This window comes from Trachypithecus francoisi, unplaced genomic scaffold (assembly GCF_009764315.1).
Source record: "Trachypithecus francoisi isolate TF-2019V2 unplaced genomic scaffold, Tfra_2.0 Lachesis_group1, whole genome shotgun sequence".
Taxonomy (NCBI): Eukaryota; Metazoa; Chordata; class Mammalia; order Primates; family Cercopithecidae; genus Trachypithecus; species Trachypithecus francoisi.
The window spans coordinates 39,502,468-39,529,925 of NW_022681454.1; the positions used below are offsets into that span (position 1 = coordinate 39,502,468).

A 27,458-nucleotide genomic window follows, 5' to 3' on the forward strand; every position below is an offset into this window, starting at 1 on the left:
ATCTGTACTCATTTACTCATTCAATATTTATAGAGTGCCTACTATCACCAAGCACCTTTGTAGGCCTAGGTTTACAGAAATAAGGCTCCCCCTCCCCCATCCCAGTCCCCTGAAGGGCACTATAATTGTTTCTATTTCTCCAGTTTTCAAGTTAATATATATGAGTTTTCACATGCTTCAGTTCAGTGGTTCTCATAGTGTGGTCCCCGAACCAGCACCAACAGCAGCAGCAACTGAGAGACTTGTTAGAAACGCAGTCTTAGGCCCACCCCACACTCTAGGGATGGAAACAGGAGTGAGTGTGTGTGTGGTGTGTGTGTGTGTGTGTCAAGCTCGGTATTAAATAGGTCAAAGATCAACATCTGACTTCTAAACCCACCCTCAGGCCTCTCCACGGAGTACCTGTCTCAAACCCAATCTGATCCAACAATAACCAGCCTTAATTCAATAATCTGTGCTACCTGAGATGATGGGAATAATCGTGGTACTATAAATGTTGCAGAACAAAAACGACTGCAGTGGATTTTCTGGGGCTACACCAACTGAAAATGGGCCGGACCGAGATCCGCGAGAGCGTTTTCCTGCGCTAGACACGGCGTTCAGCCTCCGGGTTCCGGGGTCTAGCTGAGTCAGGGCGGCGTTCCAGCCGAGTGCGGCTTCGGGAACCCGTTCGGCTGCGCCCGAACCTTCGGTCAGAGGCCAGCGCTGGAAGCCCCGACCACAGCATCCGAGTTTAAACGGGAGCGGAGGCGCCGGGTAGGACCGGGCGGGCCGGCTAGGGCCGGCCAGCTTGGAAGCCGCGCCCTCGCGGCCCCAGACGCCGGCAGGGCGGAGCCACGCGGCCGCAGCCCCAGCCGAGACGCGAGCTCGCGGCTCCGGCGTATGGGGGCTACAACGGGAGCGGCTGCGCCGCCCGGCCGGGTCAGCGTCGTGCGCATGCGCCGACCCGGCGCCATTTTGGTGGCCGGGCGCGGAGGTGATTCCACACTGAGGCGAGCGCGGCGGCCGGGGTGGTAGTGGCAGTGTTCGTGTGCTCGGGTCTGAATCGCCGAGGGAGGAGGCGGTGGAGGAAGAGGTGGCGGCGGTGGCGGTGGTCGTAGCGGTGGCGGAGGAGGCGGGTACGAATCAGCTGCGGGCGGAGACATGGCCAACATCGCGGTGCAGCGAATCAAGCGGGAGTTCAAGGAGGTGCTGAAGAGCGAGGAGGTCAGAAATGAACTCCCGGATATCCCCCATCTCTGCCTGGAGCGGGAGGGTCCTCCCAGCTGCGACCCCGATATCCCCGGTAGTCCTTGGGTGGCCCTCCTTGCGGCCGCCCTTCTGCCTGTGAGGAAGCAGCAGTGTTCCCCTCCTCCTTCCGCCGCCTTCCCCTCCCCTCCCAGAGCGCTAGGATGAACGGTCTCGCGGGCGGGTGGTCTGGGGTGGAACACGGTTTGGGGAGCTGATGGATAGGGGGGAGATCCTCGGCGGGATGGAAGCCCACGAGAGAACCCGAAGCGGTGGCCACAGCTGGAAATGTGGCTGTGGGGTGGGGAGGGAGCAGGCCGAGCCTGAGAAAACCCGGGAAGTGGGTTGGGGGAAGGGGAAAGGTGGTAACTGGATCCGAAGAGCAGTACTGCTCAAAGGCCTACACTTTTGAGGGTATTCGGGGTTATTGCCTGTCAGGCCTTCACTGTTCTTTTCGTAGGGGAGGAGCGGTGAGTCCAAAGGTATTGATTAGAAAGGAAGGACATTCAGAGTTAGTCCTTCTTAGTTGGGTGTTAGGAGTTAAAGGGAGACAGAATACTGTCTTATTTGGTGGCGGGGGTAAGGGAATTTTCACCTGAGTTAGCAGGTTAATTCCAAATGAGATAATTATCTCTTTTCCACTTAACCCCCAAGTTCCTAGGCCTCATTTTTTATTGACATCACAATCTTTTTTGAGTGAGCAAAGGCGAGGTGTTTGGTGTATTAAAGACACGTAAATACTTTTAGTTACGAAAAAAATAATGGAATGTATGAGTAGCTTATTTCAAAATATTGTTTACAAGTTACCGATCAGAGAGACTGTCCTAAATGCCTCTGTGACTCGTGTTGTGCCACGAAACTTCATTATGATGTCCTTCATAGGTAACTTGATTCTTACTTTTGAAAAGTAGACCTATTAAAAATGTGAGATTTCACCAGATTAATACATTATTTCCTCTCCTTATTAAGTGAGTAGATTTATCACGACTTAACAGATTTTCAAAAAAATTGCCTGTCGTTGGTCTTAAGTCCTGCAGAATTTATATACATTAGCACTGCGTTTATTTATGTAAGATATTCACAATGCTCTAGTAATTTGACTCAAAATTATGCAAGTATTAGTACAGTTTGTCGTACCAAGATGAACAAGAATGCCAGATTGTCTTCCCCACATGAATTAAACAAAAAGTAGTACAGAAAATGATTATTTTCAAGATTCACATACCATTATTGAATATATCATTGCTATTTGTGTTTTTCTTTTACGGTTAGTACTTTGATAGTGTCAATAATGATTTGTTAAATTCAGCATTCTAAATATGTGATGAGTATACATGGAGAAAAATTACTTAAAATTCAAAAATGACAACAGACTTATTGAAAGTAGTAGTATGTAAGTCATGATCGGTTTTACAGAGCATGTGTATGAACTCTGACCTCTCTGTTCATATGCCAAAACTCTGAATGGAAGGATGACTTTGTATTTTGTGGTACAATGCAGAAGGAGTCAATAAGTGTCTGTACTGATACAGTGAAACAGCAATTTTAACTTATTTAATATGAAAATGTATTCCAGGTTAGTTGACATACATACTCCTAATGGAAGATAGCAGCTAATATTGTTGCCAACAACCTAAAACATTTCTTGTTTAATAAGGTTGTACAAGCCTGAAACTTAATAGACTTTTAGTGCTTTATTTTCTGTTACAAGTGGTAAGTTACTGCCTTGGTAATTAATATGGTCTCTTTGCTTTTTATGAGTTGACTTTTCACTGTGAGGTGCTTAGTACTTAAGTTGAAGATGACCAGAAATACTTGTATTGCTCTCTAGTAATGCATATTGTTAAAAAACAAAAAACAAACAAAAAAAAACACTGCTCTTTATACGTAAGGGATGATGAAGCCTTACTTCAGATAAGCATCAAAAGTGTTTCAGAAGAAGAAAACAGGAAATGCAGACAGGTTTTTTGTTTGTTTTGTTTTGTTTTGTTTAGAACAGTACCTGTGTAAATATGGAAGGAAACTTCCTTTGGGAAAATCAGTTGCAAAGAACATTTAGGAAAGAGTCACATCATTTAATCTTGCAATAAATATAACCAATAAATGGCTTATTTTCGCCAGTATTTTTTGATATTTTAGTAGCCCCAGTTCTATAAGTGGATTGTTATTTTCAACTCAGTGAAGACTTGTAGTATAGTCCATGTGTTTCCTTTTTAAGGGTGTAAATCCAGTCTTTTGAATGGCTGATCAAATAAGTATTTCATCATGTCACTTTTTTCGTAAATCTGCACTTTACCAAAGTTTATTTCATGTGCTTGTATGCTTGTGTTTACTAAGAACACTGGTTGATTTAAGGACTTTTTGGGGTGGCCTTGTAAGTGCCTTTGTAAAGATAGCTGACGCTTACTGGATTCTGGTTATGAGAGATTATAAGTGACCATTCTTGGAGGGTGTTAATTAAAATACAGCCAACAAGATAAATGTGAAAAACAAGATGCAGAATAGTGTGGAAGAGGCCACGATTTGTGTTAAAAAGAGGGGAATATGTGTATTTGTCTGTATAGGCAAAAGGTTTCACAAGAAATTGGTAAAATTGATTGCTTTCTGTGTAGAAGGATTGGGTCTCTGGGGCATGGGGTATAGATATTTTTTGAATTTTGTGTCATAGGAATGTGATTTACTCAAAGGCACCAGTTGGCCTCTTTCCCTTAAGACAGTGTTTGGAAATTTGTCAGATGTTTCTTTTTATTTATTAATATTTATTTTATTTGTTTTAGATGTTTGATTTTATTTTATTTTATTTATTTATTTTTTTGAGACGGAGTCTTGCTCTGCCACCCAGGCTGGAGTGCAGTGGCCGGATCTCAGCTCACTGCAAGCTCCGCCTCCCGGGTTTACGCCATTCTCCTGTCTCAGCCTCCGGAGTAGCTGGGACTACAGGTGCCCGCCACCTCGCCCGGCTAGTTTTTTGTATTTTTAGTAGAGACGGGGTTTCACCGTGTTAGCAAGAATGGTCTCGATCTCCTGACCTCGTGATCCGCCCGTCTCGGCCTCCCAAAGTGCTGGGATTACAGGCTTGAGCCACCGCGCCCGGCCTTAAGCAGTTTTAAATAATATTCCAAAGTTGTTAGGCATGGAATATTGATGTAAAGTACATTTTATAATTTATGAGTAGGATTATGTTTTATAATTTATGAGTAGGATTACATGAGTAAATTGTTGATTGTGAGGATATAAACCCATAATCAATGTTTTATTCATAGGTTGTATTATTTACTATTAGTTATTGCTGCTGTTAATAATTAGTTGTCATTTGTAGAATGGCTAGTTGTTCTTAGTGTCGTTTGTTTATACGTTATTGCTAATTCTTAAGAACAGTTCTTTAGATTTTCTATTTCCTAGATGAGAAAATAGAGATTTAGAGAAGTTAAATTATTTGTTTGCAAACACAGAGCCTGGGATTTGGATCTAGGTCTGCTTGTGTTCTTTTTTTTTTTTTTTTTGAGACGGAGTCTTGCTCTGCCACCCAGGCTGGAGTGCAGTGGCCGGATCTCAGCTCACTGCAAGCTCCGCCTCCCGGGTTTACGCCATTCTCCTGTCTCAGCCTCCGGAGTAGCTGGGACTACAGGCGCCCGCCACCTCGCCCGGCTAGTTTTTTGTATTTTTAATAGAGACGGGGTTTCACCGTGTTAGCCAGGATGGTCTCGATCTCCTGACCTCGTGATCTGCCCGTCTCGGCCTCCCAAAGTGCTGGGATTACAGGCTTGAGCCACCGCGCCCGGCTTGTTTGTTTGTTTTTTTTGAGACGGAGTCTCGCTCTGTCGCCCAGGCTGGAGTGCAGTGGCCGGATCTCAGCTCACTGCAAGCTCCGCCTCCCGGGTTTACGCCATTCTCCTGCCTCAGCCTCCCGAGTAGCTGGGACCACAGGCGCCCGCCACCTCGCCCGGCTAGTTTTTTGTATTTTTTAGTAGAGACGGGGTTTCACTGTGTTAGCCAGGATGGTCTCGATCTCCTGACCTCGTGATCCGCCCGTCTGGGCCTCCCAAAGTGCTGGGATTACAGGCTTGAGCCACCGCGCCCGGCCGTTTGTGTTCTTATTGTACCATGCTGTCATGACTCGCCAAGGATAGGCATGCTTTTAATTAAATTAAAAAATCGAGCCTGGTTTGTATTACTGGTTAAAGGATTTAAACACAGTTTAGTTTGCTAGTTTAAACTCATTGAAATAAGTGTTACCTATAATTTGCTTTAAGATTTACTTGAATTTCTTTTTTTTTTTTTCTTTTGAGAAGGAATCTCGCTATCTTGCCCAGGCTGGAGTGCAGTGGTGCCATCTCAGCTCACTACAACCTCTGCCTCCCAGGTTCTAGAGATTCTCCTGCCTTAGCCTCCCGAGTAGCTGGGGTTACAGGTGTCCACCACCACGCCCAGCTAATTTTTGTGTTTTTAATAGAGACGACATTTCACCATGTTAGCCAGGCTGGTCTCGAACTCCTAACTTCAAGTGATCCGCCTGTCTTAGCCTCCCAAAGTGCTAGGATTACAGGCGTGAGCCACCACACCCAGCCAGATTTACTTGAATTTCGACATACAGAATATTTTAAAATTTGAAACTTGATGAAATAAAACACCCTTAAATCAGTTCACTTACTTTTGTTGGTCTTATGCTGTATGGCATCTGTTGGTTTTTCATGTTGTAATTGCACTTTGGTAACATTTTCTTTCTTTCTTTTTTTTTTTTTTTTAGATAGTTTTGCTTTTGTTGCCTAGGCTGTAGTGCAATGGCGTGATCTCAGCTCACTGCAACCTCCGCCTCCCGGGTTCAAGCAGTTCTCCTGCCTCAGCCTTATGAGTAGCTGGGATTACAGGCATGTGCCCCCATGCCTGGCTAATTTTGTATTTTTAGTAGAAGCGAGGTTTCTCCATGTTGGTCAGGCTGGTCTTGAACTCCTAACCTCAGGTGATCTGCCTGCCTCGACCTCTCGAAGTGCTGGGATTACAGGAGTGAGCCACTGCGCCTGGCCAACATTTTCTGGTCTCATAGGGCGTGTTTAAATCTATGGCATAAACAAATTGGTTTCATGAAAATTACTATAGTACATTAAGTTTTCGTTCATCATTTAAATAGATTTTTGTATCTGTTTTCCTTTAAAATTTTAATGTATTTGATCTAGCTTGATCTAGATTATTCTATAATAAAAGTAGTTGTAAATCTCTGAAAGTAAGCCTTTTGATTTCTGTAGATCATGGGTTTTTTAACCTTGGCACTATTGATATTTTGGGCAGATAGTTATTTGTTGAGTGGCTCTCCTGTGCATTGTGGGATGTTTAGCAATATCCCTGACCTCTACCAGTATATGCAGGTAGCACCGCAAACCCCCAGTCTATGTCCCCACTATCTCTTCTTGCTGGATGCATTAACTAAAAATGTCCCCAGACTGCCATATGTTGAGAACTATGTAGACAAAACTTTTTTGATACAGAGTCTTGCTCAGTCACCCAGGCTGGAGTGCAGTGGCACGATCTCAGCTCACTGCAACCTTTATCTCCTGGGCGCAAGCCATTTTCCTGCCTCAGGCTACTGAGTAGCTTGGATTACAGGCGCCCACTACCATGCCCTGTTAATTTTTTTATTTTTAGTAGAGACGGGGTTTCACCATGTTGGCCAGGCTGGTCTGACAAAACTCTTTAAAAGAGTATTTATGGGCCAGGTGGGGTGGCTTATGCCTGTAATCCAGCATTTTAGGAGGCTGAGGCTCGATTGAGGCCAGGAGTTCAAGACCAGCCTGGGCAACATAGTGAGACTTTGTTACTACTAACATTTTTAAAAAATCAGCCAGGCCCGGTGGTATGTGCCCATAGTGGCAGCTACTTGGGAGGCCGAGGCTGGAGGATGCTTGAGCCCATGAGGTCAAAGCTGCAGTGAACTGTGATCATGTGACCACACTCTAGCCTGGGCAGCACAAGACCCTGTCTCAAAAATGAAAAAAGAAAATAATTCCTGGCTATTTATTAATTATATAAGAAGAACACAGCCAGGCGCAGTGGCTCACACCTGTAATCCCAGCACTTTGGGAGGCCGAGGCAGGTGGATCACGAGGTCAGGAGAGCGAGACCATCCTGGCCGTCATGATGAAACCCTGTCTCTACTGAAAATACAAAAATTAGCTGGACGTGATGGCATGGACCTGTAGTCCCAGCTACTCGGGAGGCTGAGGCAGGAGAATTGTTTGAACCGGGGAGATGGAGGTTGCAGTGAGCTGAGATGGCACCACTGCACTCCAACCTGGCAACATAGCAAGGCTCTGTCTCCAAAAAAAAAAAAAAGAATACTTTGAGACTTAACTAACTGTATCAGATGTGTAAGATAATTTATCTAAAGAATAAATGGACCTGGACAGTAAAGACACAAAAAATATATACTGGGCCGGGCGCGGTGGCTCAAGCCTGTAATCCCAGCACTTTGGGAGGCCGAGACGGGCGGATCACAAGGTCAGGAGATCGAGACCATCCTGGCGAACACTGTGAAACCCCGTCTCTACTAAAAAATACAAAAAACTAGCCGGGCGAGGTGGCGGGCGTCTGTAGTCCCAGCTACTCGGGAGGCTGAGGCAGGAGAATGGCGTGAACCCGGGAGGCGGAGCTTGCAGTGAGCTGAGATCCGGCCACTGCACTCCAGCCCCGGCGACAGAGCAAGACTCCGTCTCAAAAAAAAAAAAAAAAAAATATATACTGGCTTTAAATGTTTTATTTTTAAAACTTTTAAGTTTGTTCCCCTTTTTAATGTTTTTCTGTTAAAATTTCTCCCTTTTGATTTTAATAAAAAGATAAAATTCTCTACCAAAAATGAATGTAATGAGAATTTGAATAGTTGTTTAAGACTAGAGGCAGGCGTGGTGGCTCACATCTGTAATCACAGCACTTTGGGAGGCTGAGGCAGGAGAATTGTTTGAGTCTGGGAGGTCAAGGGTGCAGTGAGCGGTGATTGTGCCACTGTACTCCAGCCTGGGTGACGGAGCAACACACTGTCTCCAAGTAAAGAGTAGAAAAGTGGTTTTTAAAGTTTTTATTTTCGTTTTGCTTTTCAAAAGTGTTTTTGAAAGTTATGCAAGTTACAGTTTTATGTAATATTTAAATAGTATTTTTTATGGGTTCTGAAATGGGTTGAGCAAGGAAAGCCTATAGATTGGATTAAAAAAAATAAAAGTCTGTGCAGGTAATATGTTTGGGGTGAATTCCTTGTTTACACTGTTACAAAGACTTTGAGCTCTGTCCATTGGGCGTAGCTTTAGACACATCTGGGCTCCCCTAGCTTCTTCCCTTTTTATTTGTTTATTGTTTGTTTGTTTGTTTGTTTTGAGACAGAGTCTCACTGTCACCAAAGCTAGAATGCAGTAGCGTGATCACAGCTCACTGCAGCCTCTAACTCCCCAGGCTTAGGTGATCCTCCTACCTCAGCCTTCCAAGTAGCAGGGACTAAAGGCATCTGCCACCATGCCCAGCTAATTTTTATTTTTATTTTTTTATTTTATTTATTTATTTTTTGAGACGGAGTCTCGCTCTGTCGCCCAGGCTGGAGTGCAGTGGCCGGATCTCAGCTCACTGCAAGCTCCGCCTCCCGGGTTCACGCCATTCTCCTTCCTCAGCCTCCTGAGTAGCCGAGACTACAGGCGCCCGCCACCTCGCCCGGCTAGTTTTTTGTATTTTTTAGTAGAGACGGGGTTTCACCGTGTTAGCCAGGATGGTCTCGATCTCCTGACCTCGTGATCTACCCGTCTAGGCCTCCCAAAGTGCTGGGATTACAGGCTTGAGCCACCGCGCCCGGCCTTGCCCAGCTAATTTTTGTAATGTTTTGTAGAGTCGAGGTTTCACCATGTTGCCCAGGCTGGTCTCGAACTCCTGGGCTCAAGTGATCCTCCCGCCTTGGCCACCTAAAGTGCCAGGATTGCAGACATGAGCCACCGTGCTTGGCCTGTCATCCCTTCTTAAAAACTATACACTTTTTTTTTTTTTTTTTGAGACGGCGTATCCCTCTGTCGCCCATGCTGGAGTACAGTGGCGCCATCTCGGCTCGCTGCAGCCTCTGCCTCCCGGGTTCAAGCAATTCTCCTGTCTCAGCCTCCTGAGTAGCTGGGATTACAGGCGTGTGCCACCATGCCTGGCTTTTTTTTTTTTTTGTACTTTTTGTATTTTTAGTAGAGACGGGTTTCACCATATTGGCCAGGCTGGTCTCGAACTCCTGACCTTGTGATCTGCCGCCTTGGCCTCCCAAAGTGCTGGGATTACAGGCGTGAGCCACTGCACCTGGGCTTTTTGTTTTTTTTTTTTTTTTTTTTTTGAGACAGAGTCTCACTCTGTCGTCCAGGCTGGAGTATGGTGGCACAATCTCAGCTCACCACAGTCTCTGCCTCCCGGATTCAAGCGACCTTCATGCCTCAGCCTCCTGAGTAGCTGGTATTACAGTTGCACCCTACCACGCCCAGCTAATGTTTTGTATTAGTAGAGACAGGGTTTTACCATGTTGGCCAGGCTGATCTTGAACACCTGACCTCAAGTGATCCAACTGCCTCGGCCTCCCAAAGTGCTGGGATTACAGGCATGAGCCACCACTTGAGCCACCACTGCCCAGCCAAGACTATATACTCTTATTTCCCAGTGAATACATTATTGACAGTTTTTGAAAATATTGACTATAGCCCCAAAACACTTAACTGGTTGGAGATACAGGGCAGACAAAGGATAGATAAAAATGGTAGGGGCAAAGAGTAAATACTATGGGATTCTAAGGGTATCTGTATGAGAGAGATTCCTTTTTGTTGTGGTTTTGTTTTGTTTTTGAGACGGAGTCTCGGCTCTGTCACCCAGCCTGGGGTGCAGTGTCTCGATCTTACTGCAACCTTTGCCTCCCAGGTTCAACCAATGCCTCAGCCTCCGGAATGGCTGGAGTCCCGGGATTACAGGCATGCGCCACCCTGCCCAGCTAATTTTTTTTTTTTTTTTTTTTTTTTTTTGAGACAGAGTCTCGCTCTATCGCTCAGGCTGGAGTGCAGTGGCGCAATCTCAGCTCACTGCAGGCTCTGCCTGCCGGGTTCATGCCATTCTCCTGCCTCAGCCTCCCGAGTAGCTGGGACTACAGGCGCCCATGACCACGCACAGCTAATTTGTTGTATTTTTTTTTAGTAGAGATGGGGTTTCACTGTGTTAGCTAGGATGGTCTCGATCTCCTGACCTCATGATCAGCCTGCCTTGGCCTCCCAAAGTGCTGGGATTACAGGTGTGACCCACCGTGCCCAGCCACTATGCCCAGCTAATTTTTGTAGTTTTAGTAGAGGCAGGGTTTCGCTATATTGGCCAGGCTGGTCTCAAACTCCTGACCTCAGATGATCTGCCTGCCTCGGCCTCCCAAAGTGCTGGGCTTACATGGTGAGCCACCATGCCTGGCATGCCTGGACTCTTTTTTTTTTTTTTTTCAGATGGAATCTCGCTCTGTCACCCTGGCTGGAGTCCAGTGGCATGATCCAAGCTCACTGCAGCCTCCGCCTCCCAGGTCAAGCGGTTCTCCTGCCTCAGCCTCCCAAGTAGCTGGGACTACAGGCGCACCCCACCATGCCCAACTAATTTTTTATATTGTTAGTAGAGACAGGGTTTTATGATGTCGGCCAGGCTGGTCTCAAACTCCTGACCTCGAGTGATCCACCTGCCTCGCTCTCCCGAAGTGATGAGATTACAAGTGTGAGCCACTATGCCCAGCCCAGACTATGTACTCTTATTTCCCAGTGAATACATTATTGACAGTTATTGAACATGTTGACCACAGTCCCAAAAGGCTTACTGGTTGGAGATACAGGACAGACAAAGGATAGATTAAAAATGGGAGGGGCAAAGAGTAAATTCTTTGGGATTCTGAGAGTATATGAATGAGGGAGGTTCTTTTTTGTTTTGTTTTGAGTCAGAGTCTCTGTCGCTCAGCCTGGAGTACAGTGGCTTAATCTCGGCTCAGTGCAACCTCTACCTCCTGGCTTCAAGTGATTCTCAGGCCTCAGCCTCCGAAATGGCTGGAATCACAGGCATGCGCCACCACACCCGGCTAATTTTTTGTAATTTTAGTGGAGACTGGATTTCACCATGTTGGCCAGGCTGATCTCACACTCCTGACCTCAGGTGATCTGGCTGTCTTGGCCTCCCAGAGTGCTGGGCTTACACGCATGAGCCACCCAACCTGGAGTTTTTTTGTTTTATTTTGTTTGAGATGGAATCTCACTCTCTCACCCAGGCTGGAGTGCGGTGGCGTGATCTCGCCTCACTGCAGCTTCTGCTTCCCAGGTCAGGTAGTTCCACTGCTTGACCCAGTAGCTGGGATTATAGGCACGTGCCACCACACCCAGCTAATTTTCCTATTTTTAGTAGAGACAGGGTTTCTAGCCAGGCTGGTCTCGAACTCCTGATCTCAGGTGATCCACCTGCCTTGGCTTCTCAAAGTGCTGGGATTACAGGCGTGAGCCATCATGCTCGGCCTGTATGACTGTATGAGGGGGGTTTTTGAGCTAGGTGCTTTTGTTGTTGTTGTTGTTGTTGTTGTTGTTGAGACGGGGTCTCCCTCAGTCGCCCAGGGGCACAGTCATAGCTCACTGCAGCCTTGACCTCCTGGGTTCTAGCAAGCCTTCCACCTCAGCCTCCTGAGTAGCTGGGACTACAGGTACGTGCCGCCACACCCAGCTAATTTTTACTTTTTGTAGAGATGGGGTCTCACTTTGTTGCCCAGGCTATCTTGAACTCCTGGCTTCACACAGTCCTTCTGCCTCAGCTTCCCAAAGTGCTGGGATTATAGGCATGAGCCACCTCACCCAGCCTTCTTGAGCTGAGTTCTAGAGGAAAGTTAAGACTGACCTCAAATTTCAGGAGACAGTCCCAAAGGAATTCTGGTAATATTGCGATTCTTTTGTTTTTTTTTCCCCTCTGAGACAGAGTTTTGCTCTTGTTGCCCAGGCTGGAGTGCAATGGCGCAATCTTGGCTCATTGCAACCTCTGCCTCCTGGGTTCAAGCGATTCTCCTGCCTCAGCCTCCTGAGTAGCTGGGATTACAGGCATGCACCACCAAGCTCAGCTAATTTTGTATTTTAGTAGAAACTGAGTTTCTCATGGTGGTCGATCAGGCTGTTCTTGAACTCCCGAACTCAGATGATCTGCCAGCTTTGGCCTCCCAAAGTGCTGGGATTGCAGGTGTGAGCCACCACGCCTGGCTGAAATTCTTAAGTAAATAAACTTTTCTCTAGGCACATGAATTGGAACTATGGAACAAAGAGATTATTGATACAATTATTCAAGAAACACATTTACATATTTAGAACAGAAAGGTTGCACAGCCCTTATATACTCAAACATAGTTGTAGAGTTAGATCATGTTCTTTTTTTTTTTTTTTTTTTGAGACGGAGTCTTGCTCTGTCGCCCGGGCTGGAGTGCAGTGGCCGGATCTCAGCTCACTGCAAGCTCCGCCTCCTGGGTTTACCCCATTCTCCTGCCTCAGCCTCCCGAGTAGCTGGGACTACAGGCGCCCACCACCTCGCCCAGCTAGTTTTTTTGCATTTTTTAGTAGAGACGGGGTTTCACTGTGTTAGCCAGGATGGTCTCGATCTCCTGACCTCGTGATCCACCCGTCTCGGCCTCCCAAAGTGCTGGGATTACAGGCTTGAGCCACCGCGCCCGGCCAGATCATGTTCTTAACTTTCTTCATAGTTACCTTTTGGGGAGGAAAACCACCCTTTTTCATGTCAAAGTAAAACGTGTACATAATAAAGTGTGACTGGCACCCAAATCAAGAAACAGACCCTTCCCAGTACCATAGGAATCCTCCTTCCTTTCTAGTTACTTTCCTGACTTCTAATAACACAGATTAGTTTTGAGTATGTTTGAGTAAAAGAACAGATGTGAGTATATGTTATGTATTTTAAGTTGGAAAGTTTTCAAAAGATGCTGTTCAAAATCTGTTAAGAAAAATATAGTGTCTTAGAAAATGTACTAAAATGTTTTGAATTTCAGAGCTGAAATAGATCTAGGCCAAACTCCTCATCTATAAAATCAGGAAACTGAGGCCCAAGGAGGTTGATTGTTGCTCAGAGAAACAGCTGGTTAATGGTTGAACCCAGGCTTTTTGCATACCAGTTGAGTCATAATAAGTAGTTGGTTTGTGGGAATATCCTTTTCATAAACGTTAGTATAAAAGCTGACTGCTAATACAACTTTACAGAAGAGGATAACAATGCAGTATTATTTAAATGTGTCTTTTTTTTCCCCCTCTTAGTATGAGAACTTAAACTTGCCAAGGAGGTAGAGATTTTTAACTCCTGAAGCATAGTTTAGTGAAGTTAGCTTAGTAATTAAGAGCATGGGCTTTAGAATTAGATTTGCTTTGAGTCCTGGCCTTTCTTAAAACCTGAAGTACTGGCTCTGTATTTCGATTATCTTTATCTGTAAAAATGTGGGAAGATTAGGGGAGTCTTTACAGTGCTTAGAACAATCTTGGGCCATAATTAAACGGATAGCTGTTAGATGTCAGAATTAGCTATGTTTTCATATTCTGTTGTGCTTATTGTTCATGAATTATAAAGGTATTGTTCAATGGTTTAGTGATTACTGGATGTAAATATGCCTCAAGAAAAGCTCAATATGAGGGCTATAGTACTTCTAATAGTGTTTCTTTGTCACCTGTGTGCAAATAATCCATGGGGCTGGTAGCCAAGTAGTCCACCCTTATCTGCAGTTTCATTTTCTGCAGTTTCAGTTACCTGCTGTCAACCATCGTCCAAAAATAAGTGAGTATAGTACAATAAGGTATTTGAGAGAGCACATTCACATAATTTTTATTACAGTATGTTATAATTACTCTATTTTATTATTGTTAATCTCTTACTGTGTTTAATTTATAAATTAAACCTTATCATAGGTATGTACATATAGGAAAAAATGTATAGGGTCAGTACTATCTGTGGTTTCAAGCATCCAATAGGGATCTTGGAGTGTGTCCCCTGTGGATAAGAGGGGATATATTAATACAGAGGAATATATGTGGGCTCTGTTCTCCAGATGTGATTTATTTAATCTTTCTTTAGGAGACGGTTATAAATTGGAGAAAAGTTTGTGTTAAAATGTTACCTTCCTGAATGAAAAAGTTTATTTGGGAAACTGTCAGATGATATAGAGATAATGGGATTATTTTGGATTTCTTGACGTGGCTCTGGTTTCCTGAAACTAGACCAAAGAATCTAGATTCTGATCCTATGGTATATAATCTTAGATTCCTTTGCAAATCTCTTCTTCAGTGGGCTTTGGGAGCCAGAAAATAAGTGGTCTCATTCATCTGACATCCATGTTACTCTCTTATGTAAATCTGAAAAGGTGGGAGAACTTTATTTCATTGAAAATGCTGTTTTTTAAATTTTTTATTTTTTTAAGGCTAGTCCAACGAAGCAGTGGAAATGGAAAAGGAAAAAAGTCTGTAACTGGTTATGATCAATTAATTGTAAACACCACTACAAAACCCTTTTTTCCTTTCTCTTCCCTTTAGTTCTTTGCTTTTACTACAAATTCAGAATAACTGCCTACAGTTAAATGCCTACTGTCTGATTGATTGATTGATTTTAAGACACAAGGTCTTGCTCTGTTGCCCAAGTTGGAGTGCAGTGGCAGCAAAGCAAGACCTTACAGCTCACTGTAACCTTGAACTCCTGGACTCAAGGGATCCTCCTGCCTCAGCCTTCCTAGTAGCCACCACACCTGGCTAAATTTTCTTTTTTTAAATATTTTGTGGAGTCGAGGGTCTCACTATATTGCCCAGGCCGGTGTCAGACTCCTGGACTCAAGCAGTCCTCCTGCCTTAGCCTCCCAAAGTCCTGGGATTACAGGCATGAGCTACTGCACCCTGCCTGTGTGACATTTTTTATATATGGCAGCTTTATGAGATTGATAGTATTCTTGTTTCACAGATCCAACAGTTGCAGCTGGGAAGAAATTAAGTAGCTTTCTCAGTATCAATAACTTGGTGGTGGGACAGAGGTTTGAAACCAGGTCTCTGCCTCCAAAATATTGGTGGTTTTGGTGGAAAGAGTTACACTCGTATCTGCTGCTTCCTCCCTACATTTTTGAAGATTTTTTTAAAACTATGAAATACTTTATACTTAGAAGTTTTAAAAGTAATACATGAACATCTTTATATCTGTGGTCCATATTTAACAGATTGTAATCTTCTCATACTGTGGGGTAAACTGCCTCTACCCAAATACAGTAAAATATAGAGGTAGAGCTCACTGGATAACTTTTTTCTTATTCCACTTTTTCTTTCTAGGAGTATCTGCTAATGTGAAGCCAGTGTATATTCTTCCCCTTCATATTTTTGTTTTTACTGTTAAAGATAGTATCTCCTGAATTTAAAAATGAAATACTTTTTGCTTTTTTTTAAAAGTTTTTTAAAAAAAAAAGTTTTTATAGATGATTGTAATGTACATCTCTTGGAAACTTTTTCTCTTAGCATTATTTTTTAAAGATCTGTGATAGTGCATGTTGTGCTAGTTCTCTATATTGTATCCATGTTAGTTTTTAAAGTTTATTTTTCTATTGATGGCATTTAATTCCAACTTTTAGATAAAAGGATGTACTATACATTTTTACAATTTTTGGGGGGACATATGAGAGTTTTTCTCGGAAGTAGATTTGCAAGATCTGAGCATACTTGCAGCTTCTGCGTGACTGGATTTTGCTTCATTGTTCTCCAGATGATTGAATCAAATTTACATTTCCACTAAAAGAGTTCTGGCCTGGTGCGGTGGCTTACTCCTGTAATCCCAGCACTTTGGGAGGCAGAAGCAGGCGGATCACCTGAGGTCAGGAGTTCCAGACCAGCCTGACCACCACGGAGAAACCCCGTCTCTACTAAAAATACAAAAAATTAGCCAGGCGTGGTGGTGCATGCCTGTAATCCCAGCTACTTGGGAGGCTGAGGTGGGAGAATTGCTTGAACTGCGGAGGCAGAGGTTGCAGTGAGCTGAGATGGTGCCATTACACCCCATCCTGGGCAACAGAGGGAGATTGTCTCGGAAAAAAAATAGTCACTATTTTTTGTAAGACTATCTCAGGAAAAAAGGAAAAAAAAAAAAAGTAGTTACTAGAACCCCCCCCCCGTTTTTTGGAGATGGAGTCTCACTCTTGCCCAGGCTGGAGTGCAATAGCGCTGACTTTTTTTTTTTTTTTTTTTTCCATACTGAGTCTGGCTCCATCGCCCAGGCTGGAGTGCAGTGTTGCGATCTCAGTTCACGGCAAGCTCCGCCTCCCGGGTTCACGCCATTCTCCTGCCTCAGCCTACCAAGTAGCTGGGACCACAGGCGCCCGCCACCACGCCCGGCCAATTTTGTGTGTGTGTGGTTTTTTTTGTTTTGTTTTTGTTTTTTTTTGAGTCGGAGTCTCGCTCTGTCACCCGGGCTGGAGTGCAGTGAGCGGATCTCAGCTCACTGCAAGCACCGCCTCCCGGGTTTACGTCATTCTCCTGCCTCAGCCTCCCGAGTAGCTGGGACTACAGGCGCCCGCCACCTCCACCAGCTAGTTTTTTGTATTTTTTAGTAGAGACGGGGTTTCACCGTGTTAGCCAGGATGGTCTCACTTTCCTGACCTTGAGATCTGCCCGCCTCAGCCTCCCCAAAGTGCTGGGATTACAGGCGTGAGCCACTGCGCCAGGCCTACATTTTTAAGACTTAGATTTTTGTCACTATGATGAATGTGAAATGGTAGTTTATTCTAATTTTTACTTCCCTAGTCAGTAGAGATATTAAGCATATTTTGTGTTTATTGGCCATTAGACTTCTGTAAATTTAGTGTTTAGTCTTTTTTTTTTTTTAATTGAGACGGAGTCTCGCTTTGTCGCCCAGACTGGAGTGCAGTGGCACGCAATCTTGGCTCACTGCAACCTCTGCCTCCCGGGTTCAAGCAGTTGCCCTGCCTCAGCCTGCCAAGTAGCTGGGATTACAGGCATGCCCCACTAAGCCTGAGTAATTTTGTCTTTCTGGTAGAGATGGGTTTTGCCATACTGGTCACACTGGTCTCGAACTCCTGACCTCAGGTGATCCGCCTGCCTCGGCTTCCCAAAGTGCTGGGATTACAGGCGTGAGCCACCATGTCTGGCCGTGTTTATATTCTTGAACTGCTGTTTTAAAAATTGGGTGGTTTGGCTTGGGCAACAAGAGTGAAATTTCATCTCAAAAAAAAAAAAAGGTGGTTTGTAGTTTTCTCCTTGATCTGTAGGAATTTTTTTTTTTTTTTTTTTCTTTTTGAGACAGTTCTTGCTCTGGAGTAAGGCTAGAGTCTTGCTGGTCTCTTTCTGACCTCAGGCAATCCGCCCATCTCGGCTTCCCAAAGTGCTGGGATTAGAGGTGTGAGCCACTGCGCCTGGCCATATTTGTAGGAATTCTTTATGTTATTTATATGATATTGTCTATCTTACATTATGTGGCTTGATTTTTAATTTTGGCTTATCTTTTTTATGCTTTTTTAAAAAATTGTAGTAAAATACACATAGCATAAAATTTATCATCTTAACCATTTTAAATGTTCAGTGGCATTAAGGACATTGTGTACCTATCACCACCATCCATCTCCAGAACTTCTCATCTTGCAAAACTGAAACTCTGTACCCAATATTACTAACTCCCTATTCCCCTACCACCCAACTTCTGGCAGTCACCATTCTACTTTGTATCTCAATCTGTGTGACTGCTCAATCATTCATTATTTGTCCCTTTAAAAAATGAAAAGAAAAAAAACTCTGAGTATGCTTTCTTTATTTTTGTTTAAAACGGAAACTCTGGAAGTTAAAAATAACATTCTTGCCCATGAGCAGCTTCTCTTTTTTTTTTTTGAGAGAGAGTCTTGCTCTATTATCACTCAGACTAGAGTGCAGTGGTGCAATCATGGCTCACTGCTGCAACCTCAACCTCCTGGGCTCAAGTGATCTTCCCACCTCATCCTTCCAAGTAGCTGGGACTACAGGTACGCCACCATGGCTGACTAATCTTTGTATTTTTTGTAGAGATGAGGTCTCAGCCCAGGCTGATGTCAAACTCAAGTGATGCTCCCGCTTCTGCTTCCCAAAGTTGTGGGATTATATGCATGAGCCACTGCAGCCATCAAACCCCTGTGTTTCTTATAGACACCAGAAAAAGTTTTAGCCGTGTTTTCAACATTGTTCTGCTGTGCTTTGTCCTAGTGAATCTTTATGAGCTGCCTGCCATCCAGTTTCTCTCGCCCACAATTTCACTTGGGTAGATCAAGCCCTCAAGGGTTATGTCATGCACGGCTGTCAGAATAGGGCTCCTGGGACACTTCTGCTTTTTTTTTGTACAGCTTTTCGAGTTGGCTTATGCAGAATTACCCTCTGAGCACATTATTTGTCCTTTTGTGACTGGTTTATTTCATTTAACTATCTTCCTTGTCTTTTATAAGTTTATTTTTTATTTTTATTTATTTATTTTTTTGAGACAGAGTCTTGCCCTGTTGCCAGGCTGGAATGCAGTGGCATGATCTCGGCTCACTGCAACCTCCGACTCCCTGGTTCAAGTGATTCTCCTGCCTCAACCTCCTGAGTAGCTGGGATTACAGGCACATGCCACTACCCCCAGCTAATTTTTTTTTTTGTATTTTTAGTAGAGATGGGGTTTCACTGTGTTGGCCAGGATGGTCTCAATCTTCTGACCTCGTGATGTGCCCACCTCAGCCTCCCTAAGTGCTGGGATTATAGGTGTGAGGCACCACGCTTGGCTCAGAAGTTTAATTTTTAAGAGACAGGTCTCACACTCTTACCCAGGATGGAGAGCAATGGTGCCATGATGGCTCTCTGCAGCCCGGAACTCCTGGGCTTAAGTGATAGCCCAGCCTTCTGAGTAGCTGGGACTACAGGCGTGAGCCACCACTCTTGGCTAATTTTTAAAAAAAATTTTGTAGAGATGGGAACCTCCTTATGTTACCCAGGCTGATCTTGAACTCTTGGACTCAAGGGATCCTCCCAACTCAGCCTCCCAAAGTGCTGAGATTATAGGTGTGGGCCACCATGCCTGTCTACTTTTTTGTATTTTTAGTAGAGATGGGGTTTTTCACCATGTTGGCCAGGCTGGTCTCTGACTTCTGATCTCAAGTGATCCACCCGCCTCAGCTTTCCAAAGTGCTGGGATTACAGGTGTCACCCACTGTGCCTGGCCCAGTTTAATTTTAAAGTAGTCAAATTTTTTCTGGTGTATTTTACTTATTGTTCTCCTTTTTGTCTTACAGATGTTTAGTTTTAAGGTAGTCAGATTTTTATCTTTTCCTACATGGTGCTTTTTTTGCATTTTAAGAAGTCTTTTCCTACTTTGATATTAATAAAGGCATTCTCGGATCCAGGTCGCTGGTTGACCTGACCTCCTGCTCTGGGGACGCTGTGCCGGAGGACCCGTTATTTTATTTTATTATATATTTTTAAAGCTATTCTTCTATATTTGGTTCTTAAAAGTTAATTCATTTTCTTAACTTCTGTACTCAGGTTTCTCTCTCTACCATGTCATATTGAAACTGTTCCTTCAGGCAGTACCTTCCCAATTATCAAATACAGAGTAAATTCTCGTCATCGTCTATTTTGTACATGTTCCTTCAGCATTTCCGTTTCCATCTTAGAACTCTCCTCCTTTGGTTGCTCTGATACTGCTCTTTTCTGATTTTCCTTCAACCTCTGTTACTATCCTTATAAAATATTGTCACTGATTTACCTTTCATCCTCCACTTGTCTTTGGAATGTTTGTTTTCTCTTTTTTATTCCTTTTGTTAATACCGTAGGTCAGGTTTTTATATCTCAGGATGGACTATTTATTTATTTGAAATATGGTATTCATCTATCTATCTATCTGTCTATCTATCTATCTATCTGTCAGTCAGTCAATCAATCTGTCACCCAGGCTGGGGTGCCGTGGTGTGATCACAGCTTACGCCGCAGTCTTAACCTGCTGGGCTTAAGTGATCCTCCCACCACAGCCTCCCAAGTAGCTGGCATTTTTTTTTTACTTTTTGTGGAGACAGGGTTTTGCCATATTGCCCAGGCTGGTCTCGAACTCCTAGGCTCAAGTGATTCATGAGCCTTAGCCGCCCAGAGTGCTGGGATTATAGGCATGAGCCACTGTGCCCAGCCCAGATAGACTATTTGTATTAAACGTTTCCTGGCTACTTGCAGTGGCTTAAGCCTGTAATCTCAACATTTTGGACAGCTGAGGCAAGAAGATTGCTTGAGCCCAGGAGTTTAAGACCAATCTGGGCAACACAGTGAGACCCTGTTTCTACAGAATATTTAAAAAATGAGGCCAGACACTGTGGCTCACGCCTGTAATCCTAGCACTTTGGGAGGCCAAGGCAGGTGGATTGCCTGAGTTCAGGAATTCGATACCATCCTGGGCAACATGGTGAAACCCTGTCTGTACTAAAATACAAAAAATTAGTAGGGCACAGCAGCGTGCACCTGTAATCTCAGCTGCTTGTGAAGCTGAGACAGGAGAATCACTTGAACCCAGGAGGCGGAGGTTGCAGTGAGCCAAGATCGTGCCACTGCACTCCAGCCTGGGAGGTAGAGTGAGACTCCATCTCAAGAAAAAAAAAAAAAGCCTGGAGTGGGTGCTGCACATCAGTAGTCCTAACTACTCTGGATGCTGAGGTGGGAGGATCCCTTAAGCCTGGGAGATCGAGGCTGCAGTGAACTTTGACTTTGCCACTGCACTTTACAGAGCCAAAGACCCTGTCTTTTTTTTTTTCTTTTTTTTTTTTTTTGAGACGGAGTCTTGCTCTTTCTCCCGGGCTGGAGTGCAGTGGCCGGATCTCAGCTCACTGCAATCTCCGCCTCCCGGGTTTTACGCCATTCTCCTGCCTCAGCCTCCCGAGTAGCTGGGACTACAGGTGCCCGCCACCTCGCCCGGCTAGTTTTTTGTATTTTTAGTAGAGACGGGGTTTCACTGTGTTAGCCAGGATGGTCTCGATCTCCTGACCTCGTGATCCGCCCATCTCGGCCTCCCAAAGTGCTGGGATTACAGGCGTGAGCCACCGCGCCCGGCCTAAGACCCTGTCTTTAAAGAGTAAAATAGAATAAAAGTTTGCTTATGTATACTTATTTTTCTGCCTTCAGTCTCTCTCAGCTTTTCTTTTCTTCCATTTTTTTTTTAAGACGGACTCTCACTTTATTGCCCAGGCTGGAGAGCAGTGGAGCGCTCGCGGCTCATTGCAGCCTCCATCTCCCGCGTTCAAGCAATTCTGCCTCAGCCTCCGCAGTAGCTGGGATTACAGACGCATGTCACCACGCCCGGCTAATTTTTGTGTTTTTAGTACAGACAGGGTTTCACCACGTTGGTCAGGCTATCTTGAACTCCTGACCTTGTGATCCGCCCACTTTGGCCTCCCAAAGTGCTGGGATTACAGGTGTGAGCCACCGCACCCAGCCTCTCCCAGCTTTTCTAGTCAACCCTAATGGTGCCATGCCACTGGATTTAATTTTAAAAATACGATTTTATGTCATTCTCTGTTAGGTTCTCTACTGCCTATGGGGATAAAGTCAAAACCTTTATACTATTGTTCTGACCTGCCTTTCCTGACCTATTTCCTGTCAAGTCACAGATACACACTTGCATTCCTACACATACCTCAGACTTTCACTCTCCCTCAAACCTTCAGCAATACAAAATTGCTTGCTATTTAGTTGTTTCATCTGTGTGGAATAAGCCCTTATCTTTTTTTGTTTTGCCTTTCGAAACCTACTTATCCTAAAATGCCACCCCTGATAAGCCTTTCTTGAAGCCAAAGTTTCCTTCTGTTTTTCATTGTCAGTCAGACTTCATGAGAGCAGTTATCTTATTATTGATAATTGTGCATATGTCCTTCTACTCCTGATAGGTTAAGCTCCTTAAGGACTCATACTCATTTTTTTCTCTTTAGCACCTTGTAGGGTACCTAGAATGTAGAAGCCTTCGTAATTTAAATTAGCACACCAAAAAAGTCTTTGATAGGTATCTAATTTTGAGGAGCTGCTGCTGAAAGTGCTCTTAGCATAGGTTTGGGGCAGGCTTTTGTTACTTTTAGCAAATGTGTGATTATGGATTTTTCTAGTGATTAGAAATGTAGGACTGGCTAGTCTATGTACTCTTTTCTCTCAAAACTGGGTGTCTTGCTTTTAGGCTTCTTTGTTTCAAGTGAACCACCTTACTTGGTTTTGTCATACCCAACTGTGGGTTGTCCGATGCTGTTGCTTTTCAGTGAGCTGATAATGAAACATTTTATGCTTTTTCTTAAATCACTGTAGTGACTTAGTTTTTGTTGTATAGAATATAGCACAGTTTTTGCCTCTTGTCTATTAGACATTCAGTTATTTCCAGTTTCTTGATGGTGTACATGTGTGAGAATTTTGAGTGTATATCTCTGAAAGTGATACATACTGAGTGGTCATTGAGTGTTGGATGAAATTTTAGGCGTTTATATTGTTAGGTCCTTTCTTTCCATCTGCCTATAGGAACTGTGAATGTGAGTCATTGAGAGCAGAGTTCTTTCTCACCGATCTTCCTTTCCCCATTGCTTAGCACATTGCCTGCTAAGCAGGAGGCACTTGTTTTCCTGAATGAGTTTAAGGAATTCCTAAACTCTAGGGAGCTCATCCCCAACCATTGTGAAAGTTTCATCCTGCTTCTAGGACTAGGAAGAGTTGAATATGTTGATAAACGTGGCCTCCAGGTAAAGCTGGATTTCTGTTCCATATAAGTTATGTTAATAATGTAGTCAGGTCTTGAATTAGGGTGATGGAATATCCAAGCCCAAAACTGGGGAACAAGATAGTGGGAAGGGAATCTTTTTTTTTTTTTTTTTGTAGTTTTCCCCTTTGAAGATCTCATTGGGCATCTGTTTAGTATATATGACATCATCTGTGGTTCAATTCTTTAGTGTAACTTTACATTTTTTATTCACATACTTACTGAATGCCACCTATGTTAATAAAATGGACATGATCCTTGCTATTATGGAATAAATTATGGCTCAGTAAGGCAGTGAGAAATTGAACAGCTAATAAGTGTGTTTGTTGACTTTAAGTAAGGGGACCTGTGGAAGTTGGGTATTCTAGCGTCAGGGAAAGAGTTTCTTGGGAATAACCGTTAACTGATGCTTACAGGATAAATTAGAGTGACTGTGATCAACTCTGTACACGTATAGATAGCTAATAATCATTATACAATGAATAATGGAAAACCATTTTACTGTTTTTTCCTATGTATAATGTTTGTATTTGTTAGAGACTAGATCTCACTTTGTTGCCCAGGCTGGAGTGCAGTGGTATGATCATAGCTCACTGTGACCCTGAACTCCAGGGCTCAAGTGGTTCTCCTACTTCAGCCTTCCGAGTAGCTAGTACTACAGGTAGACACCACTGTGCCCGGTTAATTATTGTTAAATTATTTGTAGAGACTGAGTTTTGCCATGTTACCCAGGCTGGTCTTGAACTCCTGGCCTCAAGTGATTTTCTTGCCTTGGCTTCCTAAAGTGCTGAGATTACAGGCATGAGCCACTGCCTGGCCAACTTTTATTTTTATTTTTTCTTTTCCTGTTGAACTGTCCTACAACTGTTTTTATTTTTTTAACCAAAATGGCATATCATAACCTCTTCTTGGTTTAAGGGAGGCTAGGAAATCTTCTTTAGCTGAGTACAGTACTCCTCAATTAAAATGAGAGTTTCTTTAGTAGGGAAGAAGGAAAAAATAAAATTGACTAGACAACTAGCCATGTAGAGGGTAGAGGGGCAAGAATGAACTCAGGATCATTTAGGAAACCTTTTCAGGTAGCTTAGGCAAGAGATTATTGTAGTGTGGGGCTAGAGTTGAATAGGGAGCTGAAGAGAAGTTATAAGTATTTGGGAGACCCTCTGTCACCCAGGCTGGAGTGCAAGTGGCTCAGTCACAGCTCACTGCAGCCTCAAACTCCTGGTTTACCTCAGCCTCTTGAGTAGCTGGGACTATAGGCACATCCCACCACACTCTGCTAATTTTCATATTTTTTTGTAAAAGTGGGATTTCACCATGTTGCCCAGGCTGATCTTGAATTCCTGGGCTCAAACCATCTACCTGCCTCGGCCTCCCACAATGCTGGGGTTATAGGCATGAACCACCACACCCAGCCACCTTTTAACTTTTTATCTAGAAAATTTTGAAGAGAAAAGTCAAAAGGACAGTACACTTGTATCCCCGCTAGCTAAGATCATGTTGCGCTCATGAATATAATTTACTACCAAAAACTTGAGCATGCACCTCTTAAAAATAATATTATTTTGGTTGGGCATGGTGGCTCACTCTGGTAATCCTTGCACTTTAGGAGGCTGAGGCAGGAGGATAAGTTGAGCCCAGGAGTTTGAGACCAGTCCGGGCAACATGACAAAAGCCCATCTCGACAAAAAATAGAAAAAAATAATTGGATGTGGTGGCATGTGGCTGTGTCCCAGCTACTTGGGCAGCCGAGGTGGGAGGATTGCTTGAGCCCAGTAGGTACAGTGCCATGATCATGGCTCACTGCAGCCTCTGCAGTCCAGCCTGGGTGACAGAGTAAGACCCTGTCTCCAAAAAAAACACCAAACTTATTTTTCAGTTAACTTAAAAAAAAAGTCTTATCTATGTAACTTTCACAGATTGTATATAATTATATATTCTTGGGTCTTTTAAAATTTATGATTGTTAACCCCTCCACATACGTTTCTTTTTTTCTCATTAATACTGAAAATCCTCATGTCTGTGATTCCAAGTTTAGGTGTAAAGGTTTGATTAGCTTCAGGTTAAACATTTTGGTAAGAAGACCCCAAGTGATGTTGTGTACTTCATATTGAATCATATTAGTACATGTGTAATATCAGATTGTCTCATTGTTAGTGCTGCTTGGTCACTTGTTCAATCATTTGATTAAGGTAGGAACAAGATTTCTTTGTAAAGGTACATTTTACTCTCTTTGCAATTAGCAAGTAAATGATGGATTAATTCTTTGGCATCCTGGAAATAATCTTATTCCCAACATCCTTTTACCAGGCGCACTCACATACACACCCACTGTCACTCATGCTGGTACAGTTTAACCATGCCAGTTAATCTGACATGTTTATCTTTGGAATTTGGGAAGAAACCTGAGTACCCAGAGAAAACCCACGAAGACATGGGGAGAACATGGCAAGCTCCACATAAGACAGCAGCCCATGTGGGAATTTTTTTTTTCCCTCATAAATGTTATAAGGAAATGATGTTATCCAGGGACCTGCTGTATTCTCTTTCTCTCTGTTTTTTTCTTTTTTTTTTTTTTTTCTCTCGAGATGGAGTCTCCCTCTGTCACCCAAGCTGGAGTGCAGTAGCATGATCTCGGCTCACTACAACCTCCGCCTCCCAGGTTTAAGTGATTCTCCTGCCTCAGCCCTGCAAGTAGCTGGGATTACAGGCGTGTGCCACCACACCCGTCTAATTTAGTAGAGATGGAATTTCACCATGTTGGCCAGGCTGATCTCGAACTCCTGACCTCAGGTGATCCACTCGCCTCTCTTTATTTATTTATTTATTTATTTTTTTGAGATAGTGTCTCACTGTCACCCAGACTGGAGTGTAGTGGTACAACTTCAGCTCATTGCACCCCCTGCCTTCCAGGCTCCAGGAATCCTCCCACCTCAACCTCCTGAGTAGCTGGGACTACAGGTATACAACACCACGCCTAGATAATTTTTGTTTCTTTTTCTTTTTAAGTAGAGACAGGATTTCACCATGTTGCCCAGGCTGGTCTCGAACTAAGCTCAAGCAGTCCACCTGCCTCAGCCTCCCAAAGTGCTGAGATTACATGCATGAGCCATTGTACCCAGCCCTGGTGTCTTCTTTTTTTTTTTTTTTTTTTTTTTTTTTTTTGAGACAGAGTCTCGCCCTGTTGCCCAGGCTGGAGTGTAGTGGCACAATCTCTGCTCACTGCAAGCTCTGCCTCCCAGGTTCTTACCATTTTCCTGCCTCAGCCTCCCGAGTAGCTGGGACTACAGGCGCCCACCACCACGCCCGGCTAATTTTTTGTATTTTTAGTAGAGACAGGGTTATACTGTGTTAGCTAGAATGGTCTCAATCTCCTGACCTCATGATCTGCCTGCCCTGGCCTCCCAAAGTGCTAGGATTACAGGTGTGAGCCACCGCACCCAGCTTGTCTTCTCTTAAAGAGATTAATAAGTTTGAGGGAAAACTCAGAATGTCCTTGAATTTAAGTTTTTGTTAAGGGAAAATAATAGCATTTAAAATCATTGTTTATCTGTGTTAATGATGGGTACTATACAATTACTTTCCTTTTTAAAAAAATTTATTTATTTATTTTTTGAGACAGTTTCTCTCTTGTTGCCCAAGGTGGAGTGCAATGGCACAATCTCGGCTTATTGCCACCTCTGCCTCCCAGGTTCAAGCGATTTTCCTGCCTCAGCCTCCCAAGTGGCTGGGACTACAGGCACGCACCACCACACTCAACTGTTCTTTTTGTTGAACAGGACGTTACTCAAAGAACTTAGTAGAGATGGGATTTCACCATGTTGGTCAGGCTGGTCTCCTGACCTCAGGTGATCCACCTACCTCGGCTTCCCAAAGTGCTGGGATTACAGGCGTGAGCCATCATGCCCGGCCCTTTAAAAAAAATTTGTTTTAAAATTGTTGTCACCCAGGCTGGAGTACGGTGGCACAATCATGGCTTGCTATAACCTCAGACCCCTGGGCTTAAGCGATCCTCCAACCTCAGCCTCCCAAGTAGCTGAGACTATAGGCACACACCACTATACCTGGCTAATTTTTGTGGTTTTTTTGTAGAGGTGGGGTTTTGCTGTGTTGACTAGGCTGGTCTCAAACTCCTGGGCTGAATCCTCCTGCCTCGGCTTCCCAAAGTGCTGGGATTACAGATATAAGCCACCGCACCCGGCCCAAACTGTATTTTTTTGTCCTCCAGTACACCTTGTAATTTTTTGTTGAAAGCTGGGCATGGACTGGGCATGGGGGCTCAGGCCTGTAATCCTAGCGCTTTGAGAGGCTGAGGCAGGCGGATTGCTTGAGTTCAGGAGTTCAAAACCAGCGTGGGCAACATGATAAAACCCTGTCTCTGCAAAAATAAATTAGCTAGGCATGGTGGTGCATGCCTGTAGGCCCAGCTTCTTAGGGGTCTGAGGCAG

The 27,458-nt window shown here is 44.0% G+C and overlaps 1 protein-coding gene across 5 annotated transcripts in view; it reads left to right on the forward strand.

The window, feature by feature from the left end:
* The first annotated feature begins 861 nt into the window (after positions 1 to 861).
* UBE2K (ubiquitin conjugating enzyme E2 K) overlaps positions 862 to 27,458 on the forward strand; it is an 89,005-nt gene continuing 62,408 nt past the window's right edge. The window contains exon 1 of one of the 5 annotated variants that reach the window (XM_033214023.1): positions 862 to 1,206. In XM_033214023.1, the coding sequence (XP_033069914.1) occupies positions 1,144 to 1,206 (63 nt within the window). In that variant the 5' untranslated portion in view covers positions 862 to 1,143. The remainder of the gene's footprint in view (positions 1,207 to 27,458) is intronic. The other 4 variants (XM_033214024.1, XM_033214027.1, XM_033214025.1 and 1 more) reach the window with 4 other exon arrangements.